The sequence below is a fragment of the Phyllostomus hastatus genome, unplaced genomic scaffold (genome assembly GCF_019186645.2).
Source record: "Phyllostomus hastatus isolate PE091 unplaced genomic scaffold, TTU_PhHast_1.1 phas_scaffold_21, whole genome shotgun sequence".
Taxonomy (NCBI): domain Eukaryota; kingdom Metazoa; phylum Chordata; class Mammalia; order Chiroptera; family Phyllostomidae; genus Phyllostomus; species Phyllostomus hastatus.
The window spans coordinates 27472697-27497579 of record NW_025334017.1 but is presented as its reverse complement, the minus strand read 5'-3'; the positions used below and the strand labels follow the sequence as shown (position 1 = coordinate 27497579).

Below are 24883 nucleotides of genomic sequence, written 5' to 3'. Positions count from 1 at the left end.
TGCTGCAGTGAACAAGAGATGCAGAGAGAAGGGAAGCCTCATTCACTGTTGGGGGGATAATAAATTGATGCAGCCACTATGAAAACCAGTATGACAGTTTCTCAAAAAATTTTAAAAAGAACTACCATATGATCCAGGAATTTTACTTCTGGATATTTGTCTGAGTAAAATTAAAACACAAACTTAAACACATGCATGCACCTCATGCTCATTGAATTTCTATAAATGAAAGAAAAGGAGTAGCTATACTTTCGTCAAGGAAAACTAGGGATTCAAGACCAAGTTCAGTGTGCATTTATGTTTCATTTTCCCTTGAGATGCTAACAAGAAAATAAAAATCATAACATTCTTTACAGTGATTGATCAAAAGGTATTCATAATTTTTCTCCTTTATTAGGAAAAGTGGGTTTAGAGAGATAAAACCATGATTTACTTTGTGGCTGCCTTTTTGGTCACACCTAATCATATTTTGTGGGGTTTTGTTGTTATTGTTGTTATTTTGTTTTTGGTTTTTGGCAACTTCTATATTGCTGTCCCTAAGTCAAATGCTTTGTCCTAGAATAACATTTGTTTTGTTATCTTCTGCCATATCATCTTTCATGGAAGCCACGTCTGCACTGGCTAAAGAGAAGAAATAAATGTCCAGGCTTCCCATGGTGTTACTCTGGGGGAACTATTCTCTGTAATGATTCACACTTCAAGGTCCCTTTCACTATAGTCAGATGCAAAGCTAACTTTGGCCCTTCTATATATTGACTTTTCTTTTGTAAAGTGAAGGTCCATTTAAAACAACCATTAGCAAAACAGAGAAAGCTATGGATAGTTAAATATATATAAGGACTTTAGCAATGAGCCAGAACCACTATTAAAAAGAACCACCTAATTCTTCTGTTTGAGCTTCAAGTTAAATGTTTCTTACCTAATTAAAAAATACTTGCCATTAATGAAAAGCTGGCCCCTAGTTTGCCTGTATCAAATAACCAGATATGGTTGGTGGCTTTGGGCCAATAATTGCTCTTCTATGCCAGCTAAATAGCTGCTCGGGAAGGCTGAGCACCTTAAACTGCAGAGGACCTATCCTTCACTGCACAGTTGCTCCCAGAATTCTTGTGGAATTCTACAGAAGCATAGCTGTCCTCATTTACATACTTCTTAAAATAATGTCAAGAAAAACTAATTTTGTGATACACCCTCTCTGTTTCCCAGTGTAAGACAACAATTGCTCAGAGGGGTGCCTGTGCCTCAGAAGGGCCTGAGCAGCTCCTCTGTGATGGGCTGCAGCTACACACATGGGGTGGATAGATGTGATTGTGTATAGATGACAAGTTCTACTCAGTCTCGGACAGTGAAAATTTGCTATTCTTCAAAATATGGGTCTCTTCTACTTTTAAATAAGAACACCCAAAACATAAATCAATGTTTACATATTACTCTCTTAGGATTCTTCTCTGCTCCTGCTTCTTGTTTTAAGGATTCTTAGTCTGCGTAGGACCTTAAGGAAATATCTCTATACCTTATTAGACTTTTTTCTTTCCAAAATAATTTTATTTAAAAAATTTGTCATAACTAGGTTTTTATTTTGTATTTGTTCTCTGATATCAGTTGGCTATGCACACAATATGAATAAACCATTCAATAAAGCATAAAACTAATAGGAATTAAGGCATAGCCTTTCATACTTTATCATATTAGTATAATACGTTGAACATGTTTTCATATTCTAGGAACAAAAAAAACTGGAAAGAAGATCAAGAAGAATGCAGAAGTCTGAAGAGTGTGTGTGTGTGTTTAATTATTTGAATAGGATAGCAAGGGAGTGGGATCTTGACTACTTAGCCAAATGAGACGTAAAAGCTATGCCTCTGAACACATGGGCCAGGTATATTTTGATTATTGGAGTTATTAATATTTGAGTTAGCTTTTACTTGCTATCTTCACCCTAGTAAAAATTAATTACTTAGCACACCTGTCATTCATTTATTCAGTGACCATTGAACTCTTCTGCTGGATTAGGTACAGTTCTAGATCCTGCTGATCCAAAGATAAGTAAGACACAGGTTATGCCTGAAGGAGCTCACAGCTTATTATGAGAGAACATGAATAAAACCACAGGTGCATGTACAATATATGTTACCATAAAGTTATTTCCCTGATAGTTTTTGAGGTTATAGTTGAAATCCTAAACAACCAATGGGATCTCAAAACAGCTATTCAAAGCAGCTATTCAAAGCTGGAAAGCATGTTCCCAGAAGAGGGGACAGCACATATAATTGTAGAGAGAAATGAGAGTGTGTTGCTTTGAGGGAACAAGTGATCAGTAAGTCTGAAGTCTGATCTGTGTGCAGAAAATAACAAGACATGGGAACTGTGGGGGGCGGGGGGAAGGTGGGAGTAGGTAAAAAATAGGCAGAGGAAAGGTGGATCTTCAAAATCCTTGAAAACACTGAGAGATTTTAACCAGAGTAAAGGAATGGGGAAACACATGTTTTTGAATGAGCCACATGGAGCATGTATTTTAGAGGGAAGAAGAAGGAACAGGGCTCAAGGCATGCAGAACTGCTGTAAGACTTCTGAACAGTACAGAGGAGGGCTGCCAGGACTAGAAGACTGACCTTCAAATCTTGCTTAAGTGGATTTGGAAAAATGTATCTTTTTTTTCCACAGACCCTACCAAAAATCATTGATATGGTCTGTAGAGGTGAAGGTTGGGAAAAAACATGGTAGACTTCATTCTGGCCCTGACATATATACTTGCATACTGATTTAGAGATACATAAAGACATCCTTAAACTTGTAACAATTCATACAGTAGCTATTGAATGATACTGGAGAAGAATGTGTCATGGGAAAATGCTCATAAAATTATATATGAAAAGCATGTTATAAAGAAACACGTAAAGTATGATTTCATTTTCAATTGTATTTATGCATGAGGAGAAACTGATTTGGAGGGTACCACATGACGTAAGTAATCACCTGTAGAGAGGTAGATGAGATGGGCTTGTGGGCACAAACTTTACACACATTGTTTGAAATGTTTGTAAGAATACGTTCAGGTATTATACGTATACTTAAAAATAAACAGTATTTTCTGTTTATACTAAATGTACATAAACCATAATATCAAGAGTAGACATATTCAGAGATGAGATTTAGGTTGATTTTTGTATTTCTCTACTTCCCAAATTTAGAATAATGTATTTCTATTGCCGTGGTAATACAAAGAAATCATTGGAAATTATAAGGCTTAGTCTATAAGCCTCCTGTGAAAGAGTAAAAGTATAAACTATACCCAGCACAAAGCAGTCCCTCACTTAGTATTATTTGAACATTTGTGCTGAATTACCTGCAAAAGTCATTGTGTCCTGGAAAATCTGTCTCTATAAGTGAGCTTCAAGCTGCTGCAGGGAGAGTGGTGTTGACTTGCCTTGAGAAAGAAGAAGGGAAGTCATCACCGGTCATAGAGAACCCAAGAATCAGACTCGGAATCAGCATTGCTCCTACAAGAAAGAGCATCTGAGGTGCTAAACTCACCCTCATGGAGTCCCAGGGGAGCAGATGTCAGGCTAACAGTCACAGCTGCTTCATTTGGGAATCATTCATCTTCCTCTGACTCTGATACTGGGTTTATCGTATAACCCGTTTCTAACAAAAATCTGGCTTTCTGTATGAAATCTCCCTCAGGAGACCAGAGCTCTGGGCCCCCACATGTTCTTATTTTGACTGTGAATGGAGACCTGAAAAAAGTCTCCCTTAATTTTGTGCATGGATCTGTCTCTGAGACACTGAGAAAGTGGTCAAACATCACTCTAAAACTTCAGATCTGATGTGGAAGGTGATGAATTCACCTAGGGAACCTGGCCTCAGACTCCCAACGGTAACCTGTCACCTTACTTTCCTTGGTGAAACCCATCTCCACATAAGCTGCCCACCATCTAAAATGTGAATTGGCACTTAAAAATTTCTACAGTTTTGCATCACCAGCGACTTTTAGCCTACCTCTTGAAATTTGTAAATACCAGCTTGTGTGTGATAATTTAACATCAGAAGCTTCCTTTAGCCTACTGTTAACTACAAGTTGTAGTAACCATTGAAATGAAGAAAACCTGACTAGGGTTTAATTATCATATATTTTGCTTTAGCTTAAAAAAATCTGCAGAAATTTTGTACAATGCTTTGGCACAAATATGCAATTGTACTGTTATTTGCTAAAAATAATACCAAATCTCACAAAATAATAAGGGACATGCACATATAATACTTAGATACAAATACAAATCAAAATGTATCTCCAAATAGTAACTGATCTTCATTATTTCTGTTCAATAATAATGTAAAGTTTCATTTAGAGCTGCCCTAGGTCCTAGTAGTGTCTCACTGAGAGAGAGATATTAGTTACTCATTAGCTCTAGTGTGGGTGGATAGGATTCAGAAATATGACTCCAGCACAGAAGTGATCACATACATGGATTTGTAGAGAGTATTGCTAGATAATTTTGATAAGGTCAGAGGAGCAGAGTGTTAGGTAGAGTTAGGTCGAGTTAGGTGGAGGGGTAAAGTCTCAACCAGAGAAGACCTTAGGTATCAAATTGATACTACGGGCAATGACACTGCTTGGTTATTCCGGGCCCTGAGGAGCTACTGAGCAACCTGAGCAAGTCTTTATTTGTTCAAAGTGCCCAGGTGGATATAAAGCAGTGTGCAGTATCACTAGGAAATGAGCAGACATCAGACTGGGAACTGTATTAGGCAGCTGTTGTAATTTGTACACCAATTTTTTAAATTCTAGACTAAGATTCTTCAAAATGTTCTCCTTGAACAATCTGAGGAATCTGAGATGCTTATTGAAAAAAAAAGTTTCTAGCCCTGGTGAAAAGGCTTATTTCACAAATGATTTGTTATAAGTACAACTGTGGGAGAACTCCCGGTCTAGGCTAATGTTGATTTTACATAAGAAATAGAGAGTAAGGTTAGGTTTCTTCATGAATGCCATATTTGAGGTTAAAATATTGGGATATTTAATTTAATTTTAGGGGTACCACTAGAAAGCAAGACCCTCAGGACTTCTTTTATCTGTTGTGTTCACTGCTTTATCTGAAGTGCTTAGAACAATTTCTGTAATATAGTATGTCCTCAACAAACATTTGTGTAGGGAATGAGTGCATAATGATGAAGAGTTTGGATTTTAAAAGCACTGCTAAATTTCAGCTTAATTAATATCTCTAAGCCTTGCTATGCAAAATGGGAATATTGATGCCTGTGTCACAGATTTAACATAAAAAATAAATTTAATAACAGCTGCAAAGCATTTAGCAGAGTGTTAGGCACAGACCAAGTCCTTAGTCAATGAGAATTGTTATTCCTATTGTTGTTAATAATAACATTTAGCACATCATCAGTATTCAAAATTAATACAATGACTGATATGCTATAGTGATCGTCTAAAAGACATTCTTTTTGTGTAGAGATTAATACTTAAGTAATACAATAAACCCATTTTTCTTTCATTGATCCTGCATTAGTAGAACCATATAAGTTTGAAAATGCACCATGAAATAAACAGCAAGCACACAAGCCATGGAGTCTTTGTGTAATTTTGGAGTTCTCCTTCTCTCCCTCCTTCACTCCCTATCTCTCCTCCCTTCCTTCCTTCCTTCCTTCCTTCCTTCCTTCCTTCCTTCCTTCCTTCCTTCCTTCCTTCCTTCCTTCCTTTTGGTTTTGCAGAGCTGGATCTTGTAGCAGGTTGTTGGAAGGGTTGCGTTCAGAGAAGGGAGAAAGGGTAACCAGCTCACACTAGCAGGAGTAGGGACTCCAGAGCTGTGTCTGGCCCTGGCAGCTGGGACCTGGGCTACACAGCATTCTCCTCTCCTGCAACAGGAACAAATGAGGGGCAAGTGCATGGAGGAAGTCAACAGCCTTCCCAACAAATACAGTGATGACTGGTATGGGCTGGAAAGTTTATAGACAGAGCCCTCTGGAAGTGAGGGAGACGACGATGATGCGGTGGCTGCCCTGAAGAAAGAAGTTGATTACATTAAGGCCTCTATGAAGATGAAGCTGAGAAGATTCCAGTCATTGGAAACTGGAGCAAATAATGTTGTCTTCATTAGGATGCTTGGGACAGAGCCTGAGAAATTGATGCATTGTATTCTCCAAGATATATACAAAACCAAGAAGAGGAAGATCAGGTTTTCAAATATTAACCATATCAGGCATATGCAAGGTTTATTAGAAGATATGAAAAATATCTTTTTCAAAACCCTGATTTAAAGCTCCCAATAAAGAGACATTTTACATTGTATACAAATCTCGAAATAACAGTCACATGAATAGAGAAGTTGTCAAAGAATTGGCAGGAATAGTAGGAAGACTCGATCCCAAAAACAAAGTGGATCCTACCAGTCTACAGTACACAGGGGTGGTAGAAGTCACTAAAGCTATCTGTTGCCTGCGTGTTGTGACAGATTACACACTGTTTAGAAAATATAACCTCCAGGAGGTGGTGAAGAGCCCTAAGAACCTGCCACAGCTTAGCCCAAAGTGGGCAGTGCAAGCAGGAAATGGGAAAGAAGCCAAGTTGGAATCTGGTGAAGGATCAAATCAAAATGACCAAGCAGAAGGGAAAAAATGACCAGCAGGTGGTACCAGAGAATAGTGAGGGGCTGGGACAGAAAAAACCCATATCTGAGGACAGGTCAGACAATGAGGGAGAAGCTGAACCTGAACTTGCCAGTCAAGTCATAAAGGGTCTGAGTTAAATGAAAATGATCTCTCAAAGGAAAAAAAAATCATTTGTGTTGGAGGGGGAGTTTCTCAACTGAGATTCTGTGAGATATTGCTGGGATTCCATATAAAATTATGACTGAAAACACTGTTTTTGAATTTTCTGTGTTGCATAATGCTGAATTTGCAGGTGGGAACAATGACTAAGCAGCTCTGTTAGAGAGTCTTTCCAGGCCCACATGGCGTTGTGCAGTAGGCCCCCATACATCTGGTTGAGCTAGGAGAAGCTGGGGATGATTAGCAACAGCTATTACATAGAGGGGAGTGTGGTTGGAGTATGATATTGGCCCTTCCCTCCCGATTACCTTCCCCAGCCTCTCTTTCTGCATTGCCCACTGGTGTATGGGAGTGAGGAAGTTCTAACGTACAGGGTGGGGCAAAACTAGGTTTACAGTTGTGAGTACGCAAAACAGAGTTTATTCTTGTATTACTATTTATTAATTACTGTATTATTTTCCATACAAGAAGCTGTGAATTTACTTTTGCTCACCCTGTATGACCTGAGAGGGAAATTTTCATTCTACAGATGAAACTTGTATGTGTTGTGGCTCAGCCGTCCTCGAGCAGTGTGTTGTAAACATTGCAAAAACACGGCTCCTGCAGGTTAGAAGTGAATTGTTTTTGTGGAGTCTTTGTACTTTTTTTTTTGTGATTTCTCATTTGGCTACTATGCCCACTTTCATATTTATTGAGATTTGTTTCTTTTTTTTAAGATTTTATTTATTTCTTTTTAGAGAGGGAAAGGAGGGAGAAAGAGAGAGAGAGAGAAACATCAATGTGCGGTTGCTGGGGGCCATGGCCTGCAACCCAGGCATGTGCCCTGGCTGGGAATAGAACCTGTGACACTTTGGTTTGCAGCCCGTGCTCAATCCACTGAGCTACACCAGCCAGGGATGAGATTTGTTTCTTATAAACAAACACATCTGATGGCCTGGGGCTGCAGTGTTTGAAGGTGAGGTGTGAGACAGGAGAAGGGTGAGCTGGGCACAGAACTGCAGACGTTGCTGATACGGTCAGGGATGGAGACCTAGTTTCCTGAGTCACTTCAGTATACTAGTGCAGCAAGGAACAGAAGGAAATCCTTTCTTTACAATAAAAGCTGCTTTTTAATGATTTTATATGGACTTGTAATCCAAGCTGTCCCATTCCATTGTGCATTGTCTGTAGAATGCAACTTACAACCTGGCATTTGGTCCTGCATTTGTAACTATAAATCAAATGTTTGATAAGGAAAGATGCTGATTATTTTAAATGGCTTTTGGAATATGAAACAGTAAAGCTTTTCTTTAAAAAATTACATTTGCTGAAAAGATTTAGGAACCAAATTATCTAGTAGAAGAACTTATTCCAGAAAAGAAAATTTCACATAGTTGGAAAGAAACTAATAATATCAACATGAAAATACTAGAGCAAGAGGGACAGGAAGTTGAAAAGACTTGACTCCAGTTTAATAAATTAACTCTCATCATATGATGCTAAAGAAGTTTTGTGTAATTAGCTGAAAAGCAGCATCTTCTCTGTCTGGGGTGACAAGCCCAGGGTTCAATATTTGACATTCTATAGCATGTGCATGATTTGTAAATGATGAATGAAATTCAAGAAAATGTTTTTGCTGTGAGGAGGCTCCCAAAACAAAAGCCAATATGAATGTCACGGGTCTTGATATCTGAAAAACAAAAGTCTGTCATCTATACTCCTGGTGCCAATCAGTGGCTGGCTCCGTGACAAGTTTTTGCCTGAGTTTTAAAAAACTAAATCCTGATGTTGATGTTACAGCACACTACTCTTCTGCGCAGAGGTGCTGATATACACAAATTCTGATGAAATGAAGTTCTGGATAATGCTACAAAAATGGTTAACTTGATTCAAGACCCGTTTATGCAAGGATTTTTTTTTAAAACCTAATGAACAAAACAAATGAGCAAAATAGAACCAGGGACGTGGAAAAAGGAACAAACTGACAGTAGCCAGAGGAGAGGAGGAGAAGGATAATGGGGGAAAGAAGGCGAAGAGTCTAGTCAAGGAACACGTGTGAAGGACCTACCATCATGGACAACAGGGTGGGGATTGAGGGGGTGAGAGGTGGGGGGCAGGCATGTGGAGCAGGGGAGAGCAATGGGGGGAAATTGGGACAGCCATAATTGAACAGCAATAAAAAAAAAACTAAAACATGGACAAAGAGCACATAACTTCTACATACAAAAACCCAGTGGCTTATCAAAGGAAGAGTTCTCAGCAGGACACTTGAACTGAAGGGTGAATGAGAAGATACTAGGCCAGATTTCACTGAATGCTGTGAAGATGAGAACGGCTACACAAATATATCTACTAAGCAGACATTTTTCGTGGCATAAACAAATGATCGAGTTTCTACAAAGTCCTGGAGAAAATGTTCTTTCTTAAAAGTGACAAGATTCTTAGATTTAAAAAAAAAATGGACCCTGGAACAATCACATTGCCAAAGGAACTCTTGAAATGTTTCCACAGTCACTTGGATTTAAGAATGAAGAAAGATAGTAATAACTCTCAAGCTTTCATTAAAATCCTGCTTGAAGAACTGCAAAAACAAATTAAATACCATTTCCCCTCTGTGGGCATAGCTGGGAAAGGAACCCCTTCTCTGAATCTTCAGCCCGAGATGTTGTCCGAGAGAAGGGACAGAACTCTGTGAGCCCTGGTTGGTGCTCACAGCTCACACACCACGATGGTCCCCTGAATTTGAGGGTTTTTTCAAGTGTTCTTCCAGGACAAAACTACTTTTAAGAAAGCCAGAAGAGACAGACACTGGAATACCGTTGCAAAGTAAAATGCCCAGATAGCTAACAATAAGGGGCTGTGAAATTCACTTTTAGAGATGGGTTTATTTTTAAATTAGAAAAAGTTTGGAAGTACTATGAATATTAAGTTTTCCCACACTGGTGGCTATGTTACTTAACGGCCAGTAAATGTGGGGATATATTTTTACCCTCCTAGCTAGAGGCCCTGCTTGGCAAACCAGGCTAGAAGGACTTGGGAGGGACAAAGAAAATAGACAGGGCCTTGCTAATGCAGACGAAATGCAACTTCCTCATATCTCTTTACATATTTAGAATGTTAACTCTAAATAGGTTGAAGTCGTCTTGAAAGGATGATAAGATCAGTGTAAGTATCATTTGGGGGAACACAGAGGATAGGATTTGGATGCCTTCATTAGATTTCCTCCTAGACGAAAATTACTTTTATGTCAATAGTGCAAGACTCCGGGATTCTGGGAATAAAACTGGCCTTGTGTTTACAGAACATGCGACTCTCGGAACTAGGTTTCTTTTACTTTGTGAAAGAAAACTCCTGTTCTACGGAAAGATGATGGTTTAGTAGTTTGTTTTAATCTCTTGTTGTATTTATTTGTATTTGGTAAGACCAGAGTGTGACCAGAGTTGTTCCTCCCCAGCTCGAAAGCCCTGTATTCTGTTGGAATTTGAATTCATTCAGTGAAAGATTTGTTTTCAGGTTTACCAACTGTTTATTTTCACTGACACTTGAGCATGTTATTTTATAAATGGTGAGATTCTGGGGTTAGAATTGAGTGCTTTTTTTCTTTAATTTTTATTTTAAAAAGTTAGGTCAGTTTTTAAAAGTCCACCTCAGCACTGTGGTTTAGTAAACTTGTTTTGCTCTGTAGTGGAGAGTGTTAGACTTAGTATTTTAATTCATGTTTTTCTAAGGTTAAACATGTTGTCTAAATGTTATTTTTGTCTAAACATGTTGTCTAAATGTTATTTTTACTTGTGTTTTGCTTTTGGTATGGTCAAATATTATGCTTGGTTTTTATAGTTTCTGGCATTTTCCAAATAATTAGAATAAATTTGTTCCCTAAAAAAAAAGAAGGGAGAAAATGATGAAAGAAGCAAACATTCAACAAAAGTCCCTCTCGGTTCTCTTATTCTGTTGAATGGCTGATCTTTCCTTTCCTTTCCTTTTTCTTTTTTTTAACTTCAGGTTGTATTTAAAGGGTCACACTGGGACAGCAGGACAGCAGAGCAGCCTGGTCATCCATGGCGCTGATTTCAGCACCAAAGACGCCGATAATGACAACTGTTTATGCAAATGCGCCCTCATGCTAACGGGAGGTGAGTCCTGTGAGGCCTTTCTCTAAGTTATGTTTCATTGGTTCGAGGCTTGAGGTTTCTTATCTATGAGAAAGAACTATGATCTTCTGGTCAGGAAACTTAAGAGCAAGTCCCTAAAGATCATTTGTTCTGCCCACTGATTTATCGTGACTCTTCTGCAAAATACTGCTAGCACATTCAGACATTGTCCTGCTTCCCCAGCATCTAAGAGGGGGCATGCTAAGCATGGTCCCAAATAAATTCTTTAGCCTCTTAAAGTCACAGTTACTCTACCTTCCAAAAAATCATAATAATACCCATAGTGGAATGAATAACAATTTGATAATTGAGCATACTGGAAAAAAAGTTTTAGAAAATGTTTTGCAACTGTGTAGCAGAGTTCATTGACAATTCTATTGGAATGGAATAAGAGGTGTAGAGTTATATCTAAAGTCATACATTTCAGACCAACTGTACCAGGGCTTTGCATTATTATACTATTGACCTCTATAATACATGTGAACTGATGTAAGATACCATTAAATAATATTGTGTCTCTGGGTAACAAAGTTAATCCCTTTAGCACTTTTTCAGTATTTTTCCAGCATTCTGATTATATACAAAGGAAATTCCCAGTCTGATGCTAGCATATCTGTCGGCTTCTTCAACACTTTCTCAATAGTCAACTTTCTTATCAAAGAAAGAGCAAAATGTTCGTTCACAGGCTCCAGGCCTTGCTTGCGCAATGGCACCTACTAGAATTAAATACAGTGATTTTGTTTAAATTATATTGAGCTTTATATCTACCTGTTATTATAACAAGTGGTACTGATCTTCTATTTAAAGGAATGGTATAAACTTAGTGTTTTTAAATGTATTCACACTATTTGATATTTAAATAACTGATTTAAAGGAAAATACTTTTATTTTTATTAATTATTAACAAAAGCTCAAAGTGGATATGGCAAAAACAGCAGAGCTGATAGATGACGGACTGAAAGTGAAGAAGCACTAAGCTAAGCCCCAGGGGCAAAGGCTGTGGCTCTGGAATGTTAGAGGCCCTGGCAAAGTCAGCGTTGCCAGGAAACAAAAGTGTAAAGGAAGCTTTTCCCCAGTGTTTCTCCTCACTGTTTTAGCGTTGTTTCCCTCTCTTAATGGAATAGCTGTGGCTCCCACCTTCAGCTCTTCTGATTGCCTGTCTTTGTTATTCTACAACGAAATGCCTTTTCATCCTAATCTCCACTTTGTACATAAATAAAACAAAAGTAAATGTTCACCATTTTATCCTTAACATCTAAGGCATTTGATTATTGCACATAGGAACTAATAAAAAATATGGTGTGTGAATGAGTGAATAGCCATCTTGTAGTCCTTAAAATCACTTTCAAAGTTTGAAGCCAATGAAATGAATCATCAGGTAAAGATTTTTCTCATCCATTAACAAAGCATAGAAGAGTAGGAAGGAAAAGTTGGGAGAAATCTCTTTACCTTCATCCTCATCCTCAAACTCTCCATTAGTACCACCACCAAATGACATCCAATTTACACTTTCCACTGCGTTTATATTAACATCTTTTCAATGTGAGACCAGCCCTGCTCCTGTCCATGCCAACCCATTATGATTCTGCCTCCATCATATCCTTCACCTTAAGCTTGAAACATGACATTTGGCATCACATTCAAACTCATCATGTAATTAAAAGTCTTCCATCTGTAATTTTATGACCCCTCCCCAAAGCAGCTTTTAGATATTCAGAATATTTTTAAAATTATACCCATAGGTTAGGTTTTACACTTTTTTCCAGAAAAAAAAACCTTTTCTTCTTATTACCTTCCTGATCCTGTGAACAGAATTGTCAGAAACTTGATACAAAGACAAAGGGACTTTGACTGTCCAATTTCCTGCCCATTTTAATATTGAAATACACTTCATTTTCTTCATGCCCGTTTTTACAAATAATTTTTCTTCCCAAATGAATACAACACATGAAGGAACAACAGTAAAATCCTTCAAATGTTTCCTCAGAAGAGCATCCAATATGTTCATGTTTCCATCATAATAATGAAAATGTACAGCAAAGTAAAGAGGAAGATGCACTTCTTGGGTGTAGATGTGAAAACTTCATTATCCAGATTTGTGATTTTATTTCTGCTTCAGGTGATTGTACTGTGTCATGTTCTTTCATCCATAATCACTCTTGGACCAGCTTCCTATTCACCAACAACACTTACACTGGGGAGAGAAAATTTCCATTTGTTGCTTGGGCTGGAGTAGTCTAAGTAAATGTGTTTTCATAATAAATGCCATTACCGTATCAAATATCCTCTTGAAAGAATCCAGGTCTTACAAAGCTCTTCGCCCTACAAAGCTAATATGTGGAATTCAGATAGCGAAGAGCTGGAGAGCGTAAGGGTGAACGTCAGTGACAGTCCAGGTAACCTGAGTTTTCCCTGGAACTTCCGTCTGCTTAGCTGTTCCCCACCACTGTGCAGTCGCTGTCATATTTTCCCTTAGAACAACTTTTCTTCATCTATGAGATTTCCTTTTTTAAAATTGGTATTTGAACTTGTCCCTATTTAAAATAGTCTCATTTAAGCAGTGAAATTCCATTCTCTTTGAAACTAATAATTTATAGTTCTCTGTCATCATCAATTAAAGCTTTTTTTAATCTTGTTTATGTTTTGCTTTGTTTCTCCTAAAAGGAATTAAGGGTAAAGTAAGATTTATAGCCCACTAACCGTCCTCAATAGTTTTCTTCAAGTGCATGGAGGGGTCTTAGTTGGAGAGTGAGGTATCGTTGTTTACTCTTATCTGTCAAAGGTTGAAAAACAGAAGATGGGCTTAATTGAAAGCAGAAGGTATTTCAGTAAGACGGATGGTAGAACATTTTGATCTTTCTTTCCTCTTTCCTAACATTCTAACTTCTTAACTTTCTTCTACCAGTTTAATGTATCTTCATGAGTATTAAGGGTCAACTAATATTAGAGAAATGAGCAAGATAGCCTAGAGCTTCCCTCTATTGAAGGAGACCATCCAAAAAAAAGGTAGATGAGACATAACACAATTTAAAACAATACAAGTTCTAGGGACACAGTATAACATGTGATAGAGGTACGGAAGGAACAGGGAAGAGACTGCCGATGGAGTGTCCTGGGACCAAAGGTTGGAAGGAGTTGCCAGGGACGCTTGTGCATTTCTAGTCATGGACACTTTCTCGAAGTGAGTCTAAAGCCGTTCACATGAAATAGCTTACTTACGCATGTTCCTGTAGTTGGGGACTGAGAAAAGACGGTCTCTTACATTTTCTTCTCATTCTATGATTCTGTTATTCCATGTCCTCATTGTGGCTGCAGTCATACTAATTTCAGCGCATGGGTTGTAATGCATAGTGCACCGGTGAGCAGAATGGTGGTACAGCCAGCTGAGAAAGCACAGTAGAAATAGCGCAGTGTTTCACTCAGCCTTTCACAGAAGCATCTGTACTTATTCCTGCCTTCCCGGGAGGCCAGCAATTCTTCCACCCAATTTAAATTGTGAATAATTTTTGTTTCATTGCACATTTATTATGGAATCAAACTATATAATAAAGATCAAAATTACCACACATATTTTCTATTAATCATTAAGTAGAGATGATTTTTCAGCATAGGTATTTATAAGTCAAAAATAATCTGTGCTCAGTGATTCCATTGAACTTGGAAAAATTTGTAAGTTTTCTCCTTAGGTTTCTCCCTTTATATAACATATTATGACAACTCTGCATATTTAAGTAGTAAGAGGGATAAATTTAAGAAATGCTTCTAGGAAATAGTTTCCAGTCCCATAAGAGAGCTCCAGTTGTGCCCTCCTGAACCCAATGAAAGGCATCTTATACCTTAACATTTTGTCTACTATTTAACATTAAGAAAATAAAAATATAATCTCATTCAATGGATGTATTGTATGTAAAAATAAATATGCAAAAAACTTCTGACTTCCAAATTATGAAAATGAAAACCTTTTATCACTAGATTGTCACATTAAAAGCAAATTTACATTCAAAGAAAATGTGGTCCAATACTAAATTAGCATTCTTCCAAATAAGTCTTTCTAAAAATCTGTTAGAAACCATGGTTACCAAAGGTTGCTGACAAAAACAAAACATGGTATTGTTTTAAATTCTTTCCTTTACCTTACTTTTCTTTCAACACAATTTCCATATTTAGTGTATAATATAAAAGCTATGTAAAATGTGGCCTAACCTTCTGCAGAAAGAAATCTGTTGTAGTGGAAACTTCGATGTCCTTTCCCACGCATAAACTATGTCAGCCGACAGACAAGACTTTGCTTAAGCTAACAAAGGATATCTCTCAGCTCAGTTCTAAAAGAGGGGATAAAGCTATACACATAAATTTCTTAGTTCTCCCTAGAACTTACCAGATGCTACCAGGGGAGAGTTGATAAATGCTTGTCTTACCTTCTATACAATCTTGAAAAAGACAAAGATAATGAAAGAAATTAGTAGCTTCTTCAACTGGTTAAAGTGACAAGACTTGGGGAGAAATATAATCATCTTCAAGTTTTTACAACCCAGGAAAGATGTGCTAAGCATTGTCAGATAACTGGCAAGATTTTAAGGCAGAAATGTTGAGAGAAAAGATCCATGTGGATACTTTAAGGATGATTACAGAAATCTACATTGAACTATTTTATTTCAAAGCATTTTCTTAATTAGTACATAATCTGTAAGTCTACTCTGCAAAACTGTACCATACATTTCTTGAAGGTAGGTACTTCATGCTATTTACCACAGTATCCTCTGTGCCTAGCATAGTGCCAGCACATAGTATGTGCTCAATAAATATTGGTTAAATGAATATGTTTTCATTGAACCTGAAAAGACACTGCAAAATTACAAATAATCCCAATGAGAAGACATAAAAATAAACCAACATGGGTATGAATGTGACTTTGTGTGAACTTAGACTAAAGAGATTTTATATGTTATATGTATATATATATGATTACATACAAACACACACACACACAGAGTATTTGCAGATACAGCCAGAACAAAGGGATGAATACTGAAGATTGGGACTAAACACTAAGAATACTTAACCCCAAAAGACCAAACTTCTGAATTGTAAAAATTTGACTACTAGAGGTTCCTGACTTTCAAATAAATTTTAACATCCTAAGTGCAAAGTTTAGGGTTATATTCCTATTTTCTGGGGACATTTTTCACTTATTAGAAAAAAGCAAAGAATATCAGAAAATGTCTTTTGAAACTAAGTTTGAAAAAGGTAAACAGAACCAATAACCCTACAGCGTGAGGCTATCACCAAAGGTCAGTAATTGACAGTGGATGAGAATTAATCCAAAATGTTGTGTGATGCTTCTAAAAACCCTTTGAAACAGGGATGACACTGATGCCTTTGGCAATAACTGAGATACAGAAAAGTTAGATAATTTGCCAAAGGTCACAGAATTAGTGTCAGAGGTAGGACTTCAGCGTAGCCTTCATGTAAGCCATCGCCTGGACCACTCCTTCCACTGCCTCTGTTTAAAGGAATGGCATTGAAAACAAAGAGCATAGCTCTATTTTACTCTTTGCAGCACATTTTAATGAAGTTTGGACATGAAATGAAGTCCAATGGAAGGAAGAGACAGTAAGAGAATACCTAGAGGTTTTAAATGAATTCAAGATTCCTCTCCAGGAAAAGCAACTTTTCATCTTTGGAACAAAAAGAAGATAAAGGGAAAAAATGCCAAGTCCTTGGCCTGGGCCCCAAATTGCACACTTGAACTTGGCAAATGGTTTTTTGTGATGATCCCATTGATAACCATGGCACCAATCAGCTCAGTTCAGCTTCGCCCTTAGCTATAAAAGAGGATAATCTTATTTTCTGTGCAAGTTCTTTTGCATATCATTGATGAGAATACATGCATTGAAAATAAATGAATGAAATCTATAAAAACAGATAGATCTTTTTATTTTGCTATACTTTTTACCTTAGAAAAGAAGTGTTGAGAGACATTTTGTTTAGATCAGAACTTGAGAGTTAGGTTTCCTGACTTTCAAATAAATTTGAACTTCCTGAGTTACAAAGTTTAGAATCAAATTCCTATTTTCTGGGCAAACTTTCACTTATTGGTGATAAAATTAGAACTTTCTGCTTCAAAGATAAAAGACTTGAACGATTTTTAAAGGCCTGAGAAGCCCAGGATAGTTATTACAAAACTAAATTTTAATGAGTTAAGTGTAAATGAATTAGAAACACGCATCTCAGATTTCTTATTAAAATATACATGAGGTTACAGGTTATGAGGAAAAATGCTTGGCAAACTACATCTCAGCAGCAGTTGCCAATTTTAAAGCATTTGAGACATTTTATCAGTTGTCCCAACAGCAGATGGGAGCCGCTGCTTTCCTCCATCCTTTGCTTACATCGCTGAGTTCTTTCAAGCTTACAGTGCCTTTCCTAGATTAACTTGTTTAGGATATTGCTTACTAGTTATTCCCAGTTACACAAAGAACAAAGTACAAAGTGAATATTTCCCCAGGATTGTAGAGGATATGTGATTCAGCCGTTTGTTATCGTACCCGAGAGGAACACGAATGCAGGCACACTCTGTGTCCACAGAGAACACCTGCGTTCTGTGCGAACTTACATGTGATTATCCGCAGATGCCCAGGAGTGCACCTGAGGAACCAGGAGTCTGCTGTGCTTTCTGCCTGTTTTCTATAAATACGCTTTAAAACCATGTCTTTTAAGGATTTGTTTAAAGGGCCTGCTCATGCTTAATTTTTTCAGAGACAGGCAGAAAGTTGGCAAAGTAAGATATTCGATACAAAGAATTTTAAAATTTTTTATTGTATTTTTTCCATTACCATTTAGTCCCTTTATCCCCCCTCCCCCAAGCAATCACCACACTGTTGTCCCTGTCCATGAGTCCTTCTTTTTTTCACTCAATCCCTCCACCCAGCACCTCTCCCGCCATCCTGCTCTCCATCTATGAGTCTGTCTCTATTTTGCTTGTTAGTTCAGTTTGTTCATTAGATCCACATATGAGTGAAAATCATATGGTCTTTATATATGGTCTTTCACTGACTGGCTTATTTCACTTAGCACAGTGTTCTCCAGGTCCATCCATTCACATGCCTGAAAAAACACAATACCTGCTTACACAGAAATAACTACTTTGGATACCTTGAAGTTCAGGTATCCAAAGGACACTACAACTGAAATTGTCATGAGAAATAACGCCTTTTCATTTTGTTTTCTGTCATCTTAATTCATCATCTATTATCATCGGTTGCTCTCTGATAGTTCATAGTGTGCGTGGCCCACTGGTCTTAAGATAAAGTGGTAAGTGAACACCTTAAGCTCTCTGATTTCCTCATGAAATCAAACAAATATTTGAAAACAAAACCCATATTGGGTACTTAAATGCCATATCTTTACAATGTAAACATCATGCAACTAAACTCTTTGAGTCTGAATTATTTTCATATCTCTCTAATAATCCCTACCAAGCAAATAAGGAACTATGTTGGCACTGACAACCTGGTCTTCATTATTAAATCGTTACAGTGCCCACAGACCTGATCCTGTCTGTTCCTGCTCTCAACCTTCTGCCCTACTTCCCAGATAACTTCACAAAGCACTGTGCTGGGAAAATTGTTGATCAGCCATTAATAAACCACATCTTACGTAGAAGAGCTAAGTGTCTGTGTGCCCTTGGAGAAGTTCCTTAGACTACCTGAGCATCGGTGTCTTTACTATGGCACTAACCACGCTTCATGGGGCTGCTTGGGGAATACAATGAGGAAGTACAGGTACATGTTTTAGCAGAGTGTCCCACACATACTAACTGTTCAAAAATATCAAATGTTATTTATATTACTGCCTAAAATCTCTTGGTTATTAGTTGATGGAGTCGGTATCAAAGTCAGGGTCTTTCCATTTCTGGTCTGTTGCTCATAGACTCCCTATTACTCACAAGAAAAAAAAATTTTAATATATTAAAAATCTTTGTTTTTGTCACTCCTGTTCATTTTGCTGGCCTTAACTCTCTGCCCCCTCACCCACTGACACTGTGGTCAGCCCAGGCTGTTGGCAGGTGCTCCCTCCTGCTCTCCCAGAGCACATGCATATTGTCTGCAGAGTTCCTTTCTGTCCAGAGACACCCATCCTTTAGGGCCCAGCGCAGCTGGTAAATGAGTGGGCCTTATGGACCCCCAAATAGGTCTTTCTGTTCTATTTATCAGATTTTAAAAATCTATTTAATGGCTATTATTTCATTTTTTAACAGTTTGTTGTCTCTTTCCTACATAAAACTGTGCACTCCCTAACCTCAGGAATTTTGTTTTACTTAACTCTGACCTGTATGTCTGCGCATTGGTTAATATTTGTTTAATTGATCCTAGATTTATTTTTCTCCCCTCTGTCATGCTGCCGCATGTGCTCAGGGTGGCTTTGGCGGAGTGTAGTTACAGAATGAGGCCCCTACCTATTAAACATTTAACCCGACAGATCGAGTTCCCCTGGTTAAATGTTGATTCCCAATCCTAGAAATATTTTTCTTGTCTACCTGGGGTTGAACAGGGAGACTGAGTCAGCTATAATTTTTTCATGAACATCACGCAACTTTCTACCAAGCCTGCCCACTTCTCACCTGTGTTCCTCCAAGTCTCCCCCTTGCTCACTCTAACAGTGACACGGGTGTTCTCTTAGTCCCTGAGCACTCCAAGCTTGCTGTCTTCTTCATGGCGTTGGCGCGTGCAGTGCTGTGCGGGGCAGAGTCATTCCTGTCTTCACGGGGCTGCCTCCCTCCTGTCCTTCAGGTCTCATTAAATAGCAAATTCTTCCGTCACTGTGGGAAGTCAAGTAGATCTCCTGCTAGTCTTCTCCATAGCTCTCTAATGCTTTCCTTTTCTTTTTTTTTTTGTTCATGATTTGGATTTATTGATTTGCTTGCTCTTTAGTTATTTTCCACATTAGAAGTAAGTTCCATGAGGGCAGGGACTATGTTTATCTTACTGAATATTGTGTGACAATGCAACAATAATTACATATTGAATAAAGAAATAATGAAAAAATAAATATAATAAACATGGACGGTTTATCAAATGTAACTTATTTGTAAACTAGACTACTTCAGACCACAGGGACTTCACAAGAAGAAACAAAGTCAGGCAATCCATCAACAGGCCTGTAGTCACTTGTCAGTCACTGGCTAAGCGCTCTGTTAAGGGCCCGAATATAGACCACGCCTTTCTGTTTTTCTGAGGATAATGAACAAAAGGCTCTGTGGTTTGGTCTCCAGGCCTTCTCAGCTTCAGGCTTTATTTCTCTCATTGACTCTGACCCAGACATAGGTCTTTTTTCAGCATTTCTACGATGCCATTCTCCTCACTGCAAACATTTCCTTGCTTTATTCATCAGAAAAGATCCACAAGATCAGTGAATCTGATTCTCTCACGTCCCCTGCATTTCCTTGTCATTTCATTAAGCTCATCCAGAATTTCCCAGTGGATGTATCCTTTGGCCTGTGCCCCTTATTGCCAAGCTGCTGCCAAAATAGACCCCTGCCTTCCCGCAATCCTCCAGAATTCTTATGATGTTCTGTAAAGGAAACAAAGCCACACTTTTACCCTAAGTCCCCCAATGTAACCTGGAGGACCGTTCCATGATTTTTAGCGGTTTTCAACAATAGAGTAACTTCAGAGGCCATGGTGCACGTATGTGGGCGACTGTAAAAGGCTCATTCACGTGAGGGGAGAGTGGCTCGTGAAGGTCAGAGGAAAGGAGGAGAAAGGGAAAGACTGCAGCAGTCAAGCTGGGCTTCATTTTCTCCTTTGAGAGTCTTCAGAGTAAATGAGTTCTCTATTATTAGAATGTCTTTTGTAATATAAGTAGCATATTTTTCCTAGTTGTACTTATCACAAAATTTTAAAGGAATTAATCTTAAGAATAAAAGGTAGAATCTTACAGTTCCTCCTTCTTTGCCAAAGCACCTCCTGGTCCCTTGTGTTTTCGCTGCACTGACATCTGCATTGTTTGTGCTCAGTTGGTCCAACAGCCTTGAGTACAGTGTCTTTCCAAAGTCACCGGCATACCTTCCTGTTTCCCAGTGTGAACGGGTAATTAATACAGCTTGTTACGTCTCTAACATGACTCTGTAAACACAGCCCAGCTGTATTCATCTTCTCAAATTGAAAAATGAGAACTAGCTTTTCTCCATTTAACTTTTTTTAAGGTTTCTGCAAGATGATGCTCATGTTACACTTAAACGTCAGCTGTGCAGCTTTCTCCTCCTTTAGCTATTAGTCCCTTAGGTACAACTCTACAATCAAAGGGAGGTCAACTGTATCCAAGTAAAAATATGCCAGAATGTCTCTGGCATCAGTTTTTCCCTGAAGGTTTCCGCGGTGTTCCTTCAGGAGAGAAAGAAAAGTACTATGTTTTATCTAAAAATCTGAGAACTTAACTCATTAGAAAAATAAAATACTGAGTTCTCCTTATAGTGAGCTATGCAAGCATAGGCTCCCTGTGTCACTGATCAAGTTGTTTTTCTTTTTACTAAGTTTTGAAAGAACTTCAACAATCTCGGAAAATCACTGCTCCATAGGAATCCACAGCCACTGTTGACGAGCACTTCCCGTATTGCTATTAAATTCAGAGAGGGCTTAGAAATTTGAATTTAGCTTGAGCATCATATTCATTGCCCAGCATCCAAGTAATCCCTGAGGCAGCTGAGGGCCAGTTCCTGGCAAAATTATGAAGCAGTTGGGAAATATCCCTTTCTCTCTGTTCAGATGTCAGTGGCCTAAATGCCTGAATTTCTTCACGAATAATTCATTGTTGTATTCCTAGTAATAGGCTGAAGGTAGAATGCTTCTTAAGGGTATCTGCACTTAACTTGCCCTCACTGAGATGATTTCTTGAAGCCTAGAAGCTTCCCATCATCCCAGTGGGGAATGTGTCCCAGTGGAGTGACGCCGGCACTCGAGGTCCAGGAGAGTACTCCTCCCTCTGACTGTTCCTGTACTGCCTACATCAGATGCTGTTTAAAACGCTTCTCCTACCGAGAAGATATTCGCTGAATGTCTCCTAGTTGCAAATGATCCCCTCAGTTAATGCCATTGTTTTCCAAATGTTTAATTTCTTTGTAACTGTTTCTTCTTTCTTTCATTATTAACTAATTCTTCAGGCTGGTGGTTTGATGCTTGCGGCCCGTCCAATCTAAACGGAATGTTCTACACGGCGGGACAAAACCTGGGAAAACTGAATGGGATAAAGTGGCATTACTTCAAAGGGCCCAGTTACTCCTTACATTCCGCCACGATGATGATTCGGCCTTTGGATTTTTGAAGGCACAATGTCAGAAGCAGTTATAAAAACAACAAGGAAATCTGGAGATGCTACCAGATGAAAAACTGCTCGAAAACGTCTGAAGCAAAGCAACTTGTCCCCCTTCCAGCAACAAGTGGCCGTGATGTGAAATCACCAAGGTCCTTGACTGAGGATTTGGAGTCTTTTGAGTTCACAAAAATCTGCTTGGGGCGACGGTGTTCCTATGGCTGAACTATAGAGGATGCTTTAAAAAGGGAAGAAACTGCTCAGCTCACTGCGTTTCAAACTACTGCTGGAGCTTATTTGGTAACTGTGGTAGCCAGATGACAAATATAGTATATTTCATGTAAAACTGAAGAAGAAAAATGAACAACAACAAAAAGAATGTACATGAAGAATACAGATAGGCCTGCCATGATCCTTTGGAAAAGATGCATCACACCAGTGAAATGGTGTTATTTCTATGCAAACCTGCTAACAATGAGTTTATATTGTTGCACAATTTTAATAAAAGTTCAGGAAGAACAGCATTGCTCTCGGAGTTGGTAAAATGTTGATGGATTTCAGATGCCTAATTCCTAAATCATACTTACCAGTTGATTTTAGTTAACCCGTCTTCAAATGTAAATTCCATTGTGTGAAACCGTAATAAATTGTAGTGCATGAAGAATAACAGTGTGATTTTGGAACATGCTCCATTACTCTTGGTTTTTTTGATACTGTTCTCAGAATAAATGGACATGATCAAATCCGGACCTATAAGGTAAAAAACTATCCCCTTGTGCTACAGTTTTCATTTACCTTAAAAACTGACTGACTGATATATAAATATATTTATGGCCTGAGGAAAGTTTAAAGAATGTGAAATATATCATCAAGCTCTTAAAAATAATATACATGCATTTAATATTTCCCATGATATTACACATGAAAGGAGATTTTTAGAGTATTAAATTGAAGTAAAACCAAGTAAACTGGAACAGTTTATTTTACAGTATTTTCTTGCATGTATACACATAAATGTAACTTCATTATTTTTAAAATAATGATCTGCAATTCTTCACCCTGTTATTTCATGCTAATTTAATTTTTGCTAACTAACTGAAACATGTTTCCCAGATTTACCCTGTTCCAATTTCTATAAAAGATACACTTTGAAGTCTATGAAAAATAAGAGAATTATATTGTATATAGTGTGTTTATATCCACAATTAATCTAATAGCTGTTTAATCTGGAATAGACAACATTGTCCTTAATTCATACAAATAAACACAAGTTTTCAAAGAAATCTACTATACTAGTTTAAGAAATACATTTTTTTTTTCAATTTTTTCTCCCTCAGACTCTATTTTCTTAAGCAGTTTTTGACTTTTTATAACTTAGTATTAGTGATGAAAAGTGGAAAAACTCTGTATTATCCATAAGGAAAACATACAAAAATAATCATAGTTACCTACAGAATAAGAAAATTCTAACTGCTGGTTGCTATCAATCTCTTAATGAAAATATGCCTACGAGATCATCTATCTTAAGTGAGTATGGGGGCATGTACTTCTGTTGCAGTTTGAAGTTACTACTGTTTCTAAGTGTTCAAGTTTACAATCGTGAACAGGTTTTATCAAAACATGAGATAAGAAAATTATAATACATGGTGGGTATCCTTTGAGAAAAGTAAAATTTTTTTCAAAGCAGCAACATCTGTTTCAGACTTGGTGACTTGATCGGCCAGGCCTTTGCAGTTCTCCTCTACCTGGAAGAATAGAGCTAGTAGCATTTTTAAGAAAGTATTTTTTTAAAATTTCCTATCAAGTCTTTATACATCCATAGCCAACCTTGTTTTGCCTTACACCTGATACATGCAGGTATGAGACAGTTTTCTATTCTTGGCGACTCCTTCACAGTGCTGTTTAGCCTCTCCCTCTGAAAACCTTCTTGTTCTCGTTTAAAAGAATGGAAGTGAGTTCTTAATTCTTTTGTATTTATACAGATTTTTTAAACCAGTCTTTGATAAGAAATACTATTCCCAACTCATATTACAAAGTTGAAATGAAATAATAAAAAAAAATAAAGCATGATATTTACTGTTTTGTTATCTGGGTTTGAAAAAATGAAATATTGTTTCCAATTATTTATAATAAAGCAGTATAAAATGTTTATTATGTGCATTGTGTAATGCCTACATGTTTTGGCCATTTAATATGTATATCCTTTGCATTTAATTATTTCAGGATAAAATAATTAACTTTGAGGATTTTGTCTTTAAATTTTTATTTCAATAAAACTCATGTGGTTTCTTTGCAAATTTCTTCACACCAGTCACAGGCTTATTTGATTTAAATAAAATTGAAAATAATTGTATTTGTATAACCTTATATCATTTTAAATATATGTTTTAGAATTAGAGACTTATGGAAGTACGGGATCACAGGGGGAAAAAACTACTAAATGAACTAAAGCCTCAATCTTTGAAAAACTTCAAGTCTGGGATGTGCTAAGAAAGCTTAGCTTCATTAAAACAGTCAATCAAAGCGATGGGTCTGAGTCCCACATCTCTATTGTATGATTAGTCTGTCCTGCCAATTATTAGATGCTGTGTTATCCTATAGCAATTGACAATAAAATCTGGGGACTCTGCATGTAGAATACTAGGATGTGTGTTGAATATCCG

At 37.6% G+C, this 24883-nt stretch overlaps 1 protein-coding gene and 1 pseudogene across 4 annotated transcripts in view; both read left to right on the top strand.

Moving 5' to 3' along the window:
* ANGPT1 (angiopoietin 1) overlaps positions 1-24506 on the top strand; it is a 244037-nt gene extending 219531 nt beyond the window's left edge. For 3 of the 4 annotated variants that reach the window (XM_045861501.1, XM_045861500.1, XM_045861503.1), the window contains exons 8-9: positions 10762-10892; positions 22072-24506. In XM_045861501.1, coding sequence (XP_045717457.1) covers positions 10762-10892; positions 22072-22232 — 292 coding nt within the window. In that variant the 3' untranslated portion in view covers positions 22233-24506. Of the gene's footprint in view, positions 1-1724; positions 1819-10761; positions 10893-22071 lie in introns of those variants that run through there. The other variant, XM_045861502.1, reaches the window with a different exon arrangement.
* Positions 1841-6862, top strand: LOC123833223 (annotated as a pseudogene).
* Positions 24507-24883: the final 377 nt, after the last annotated feature.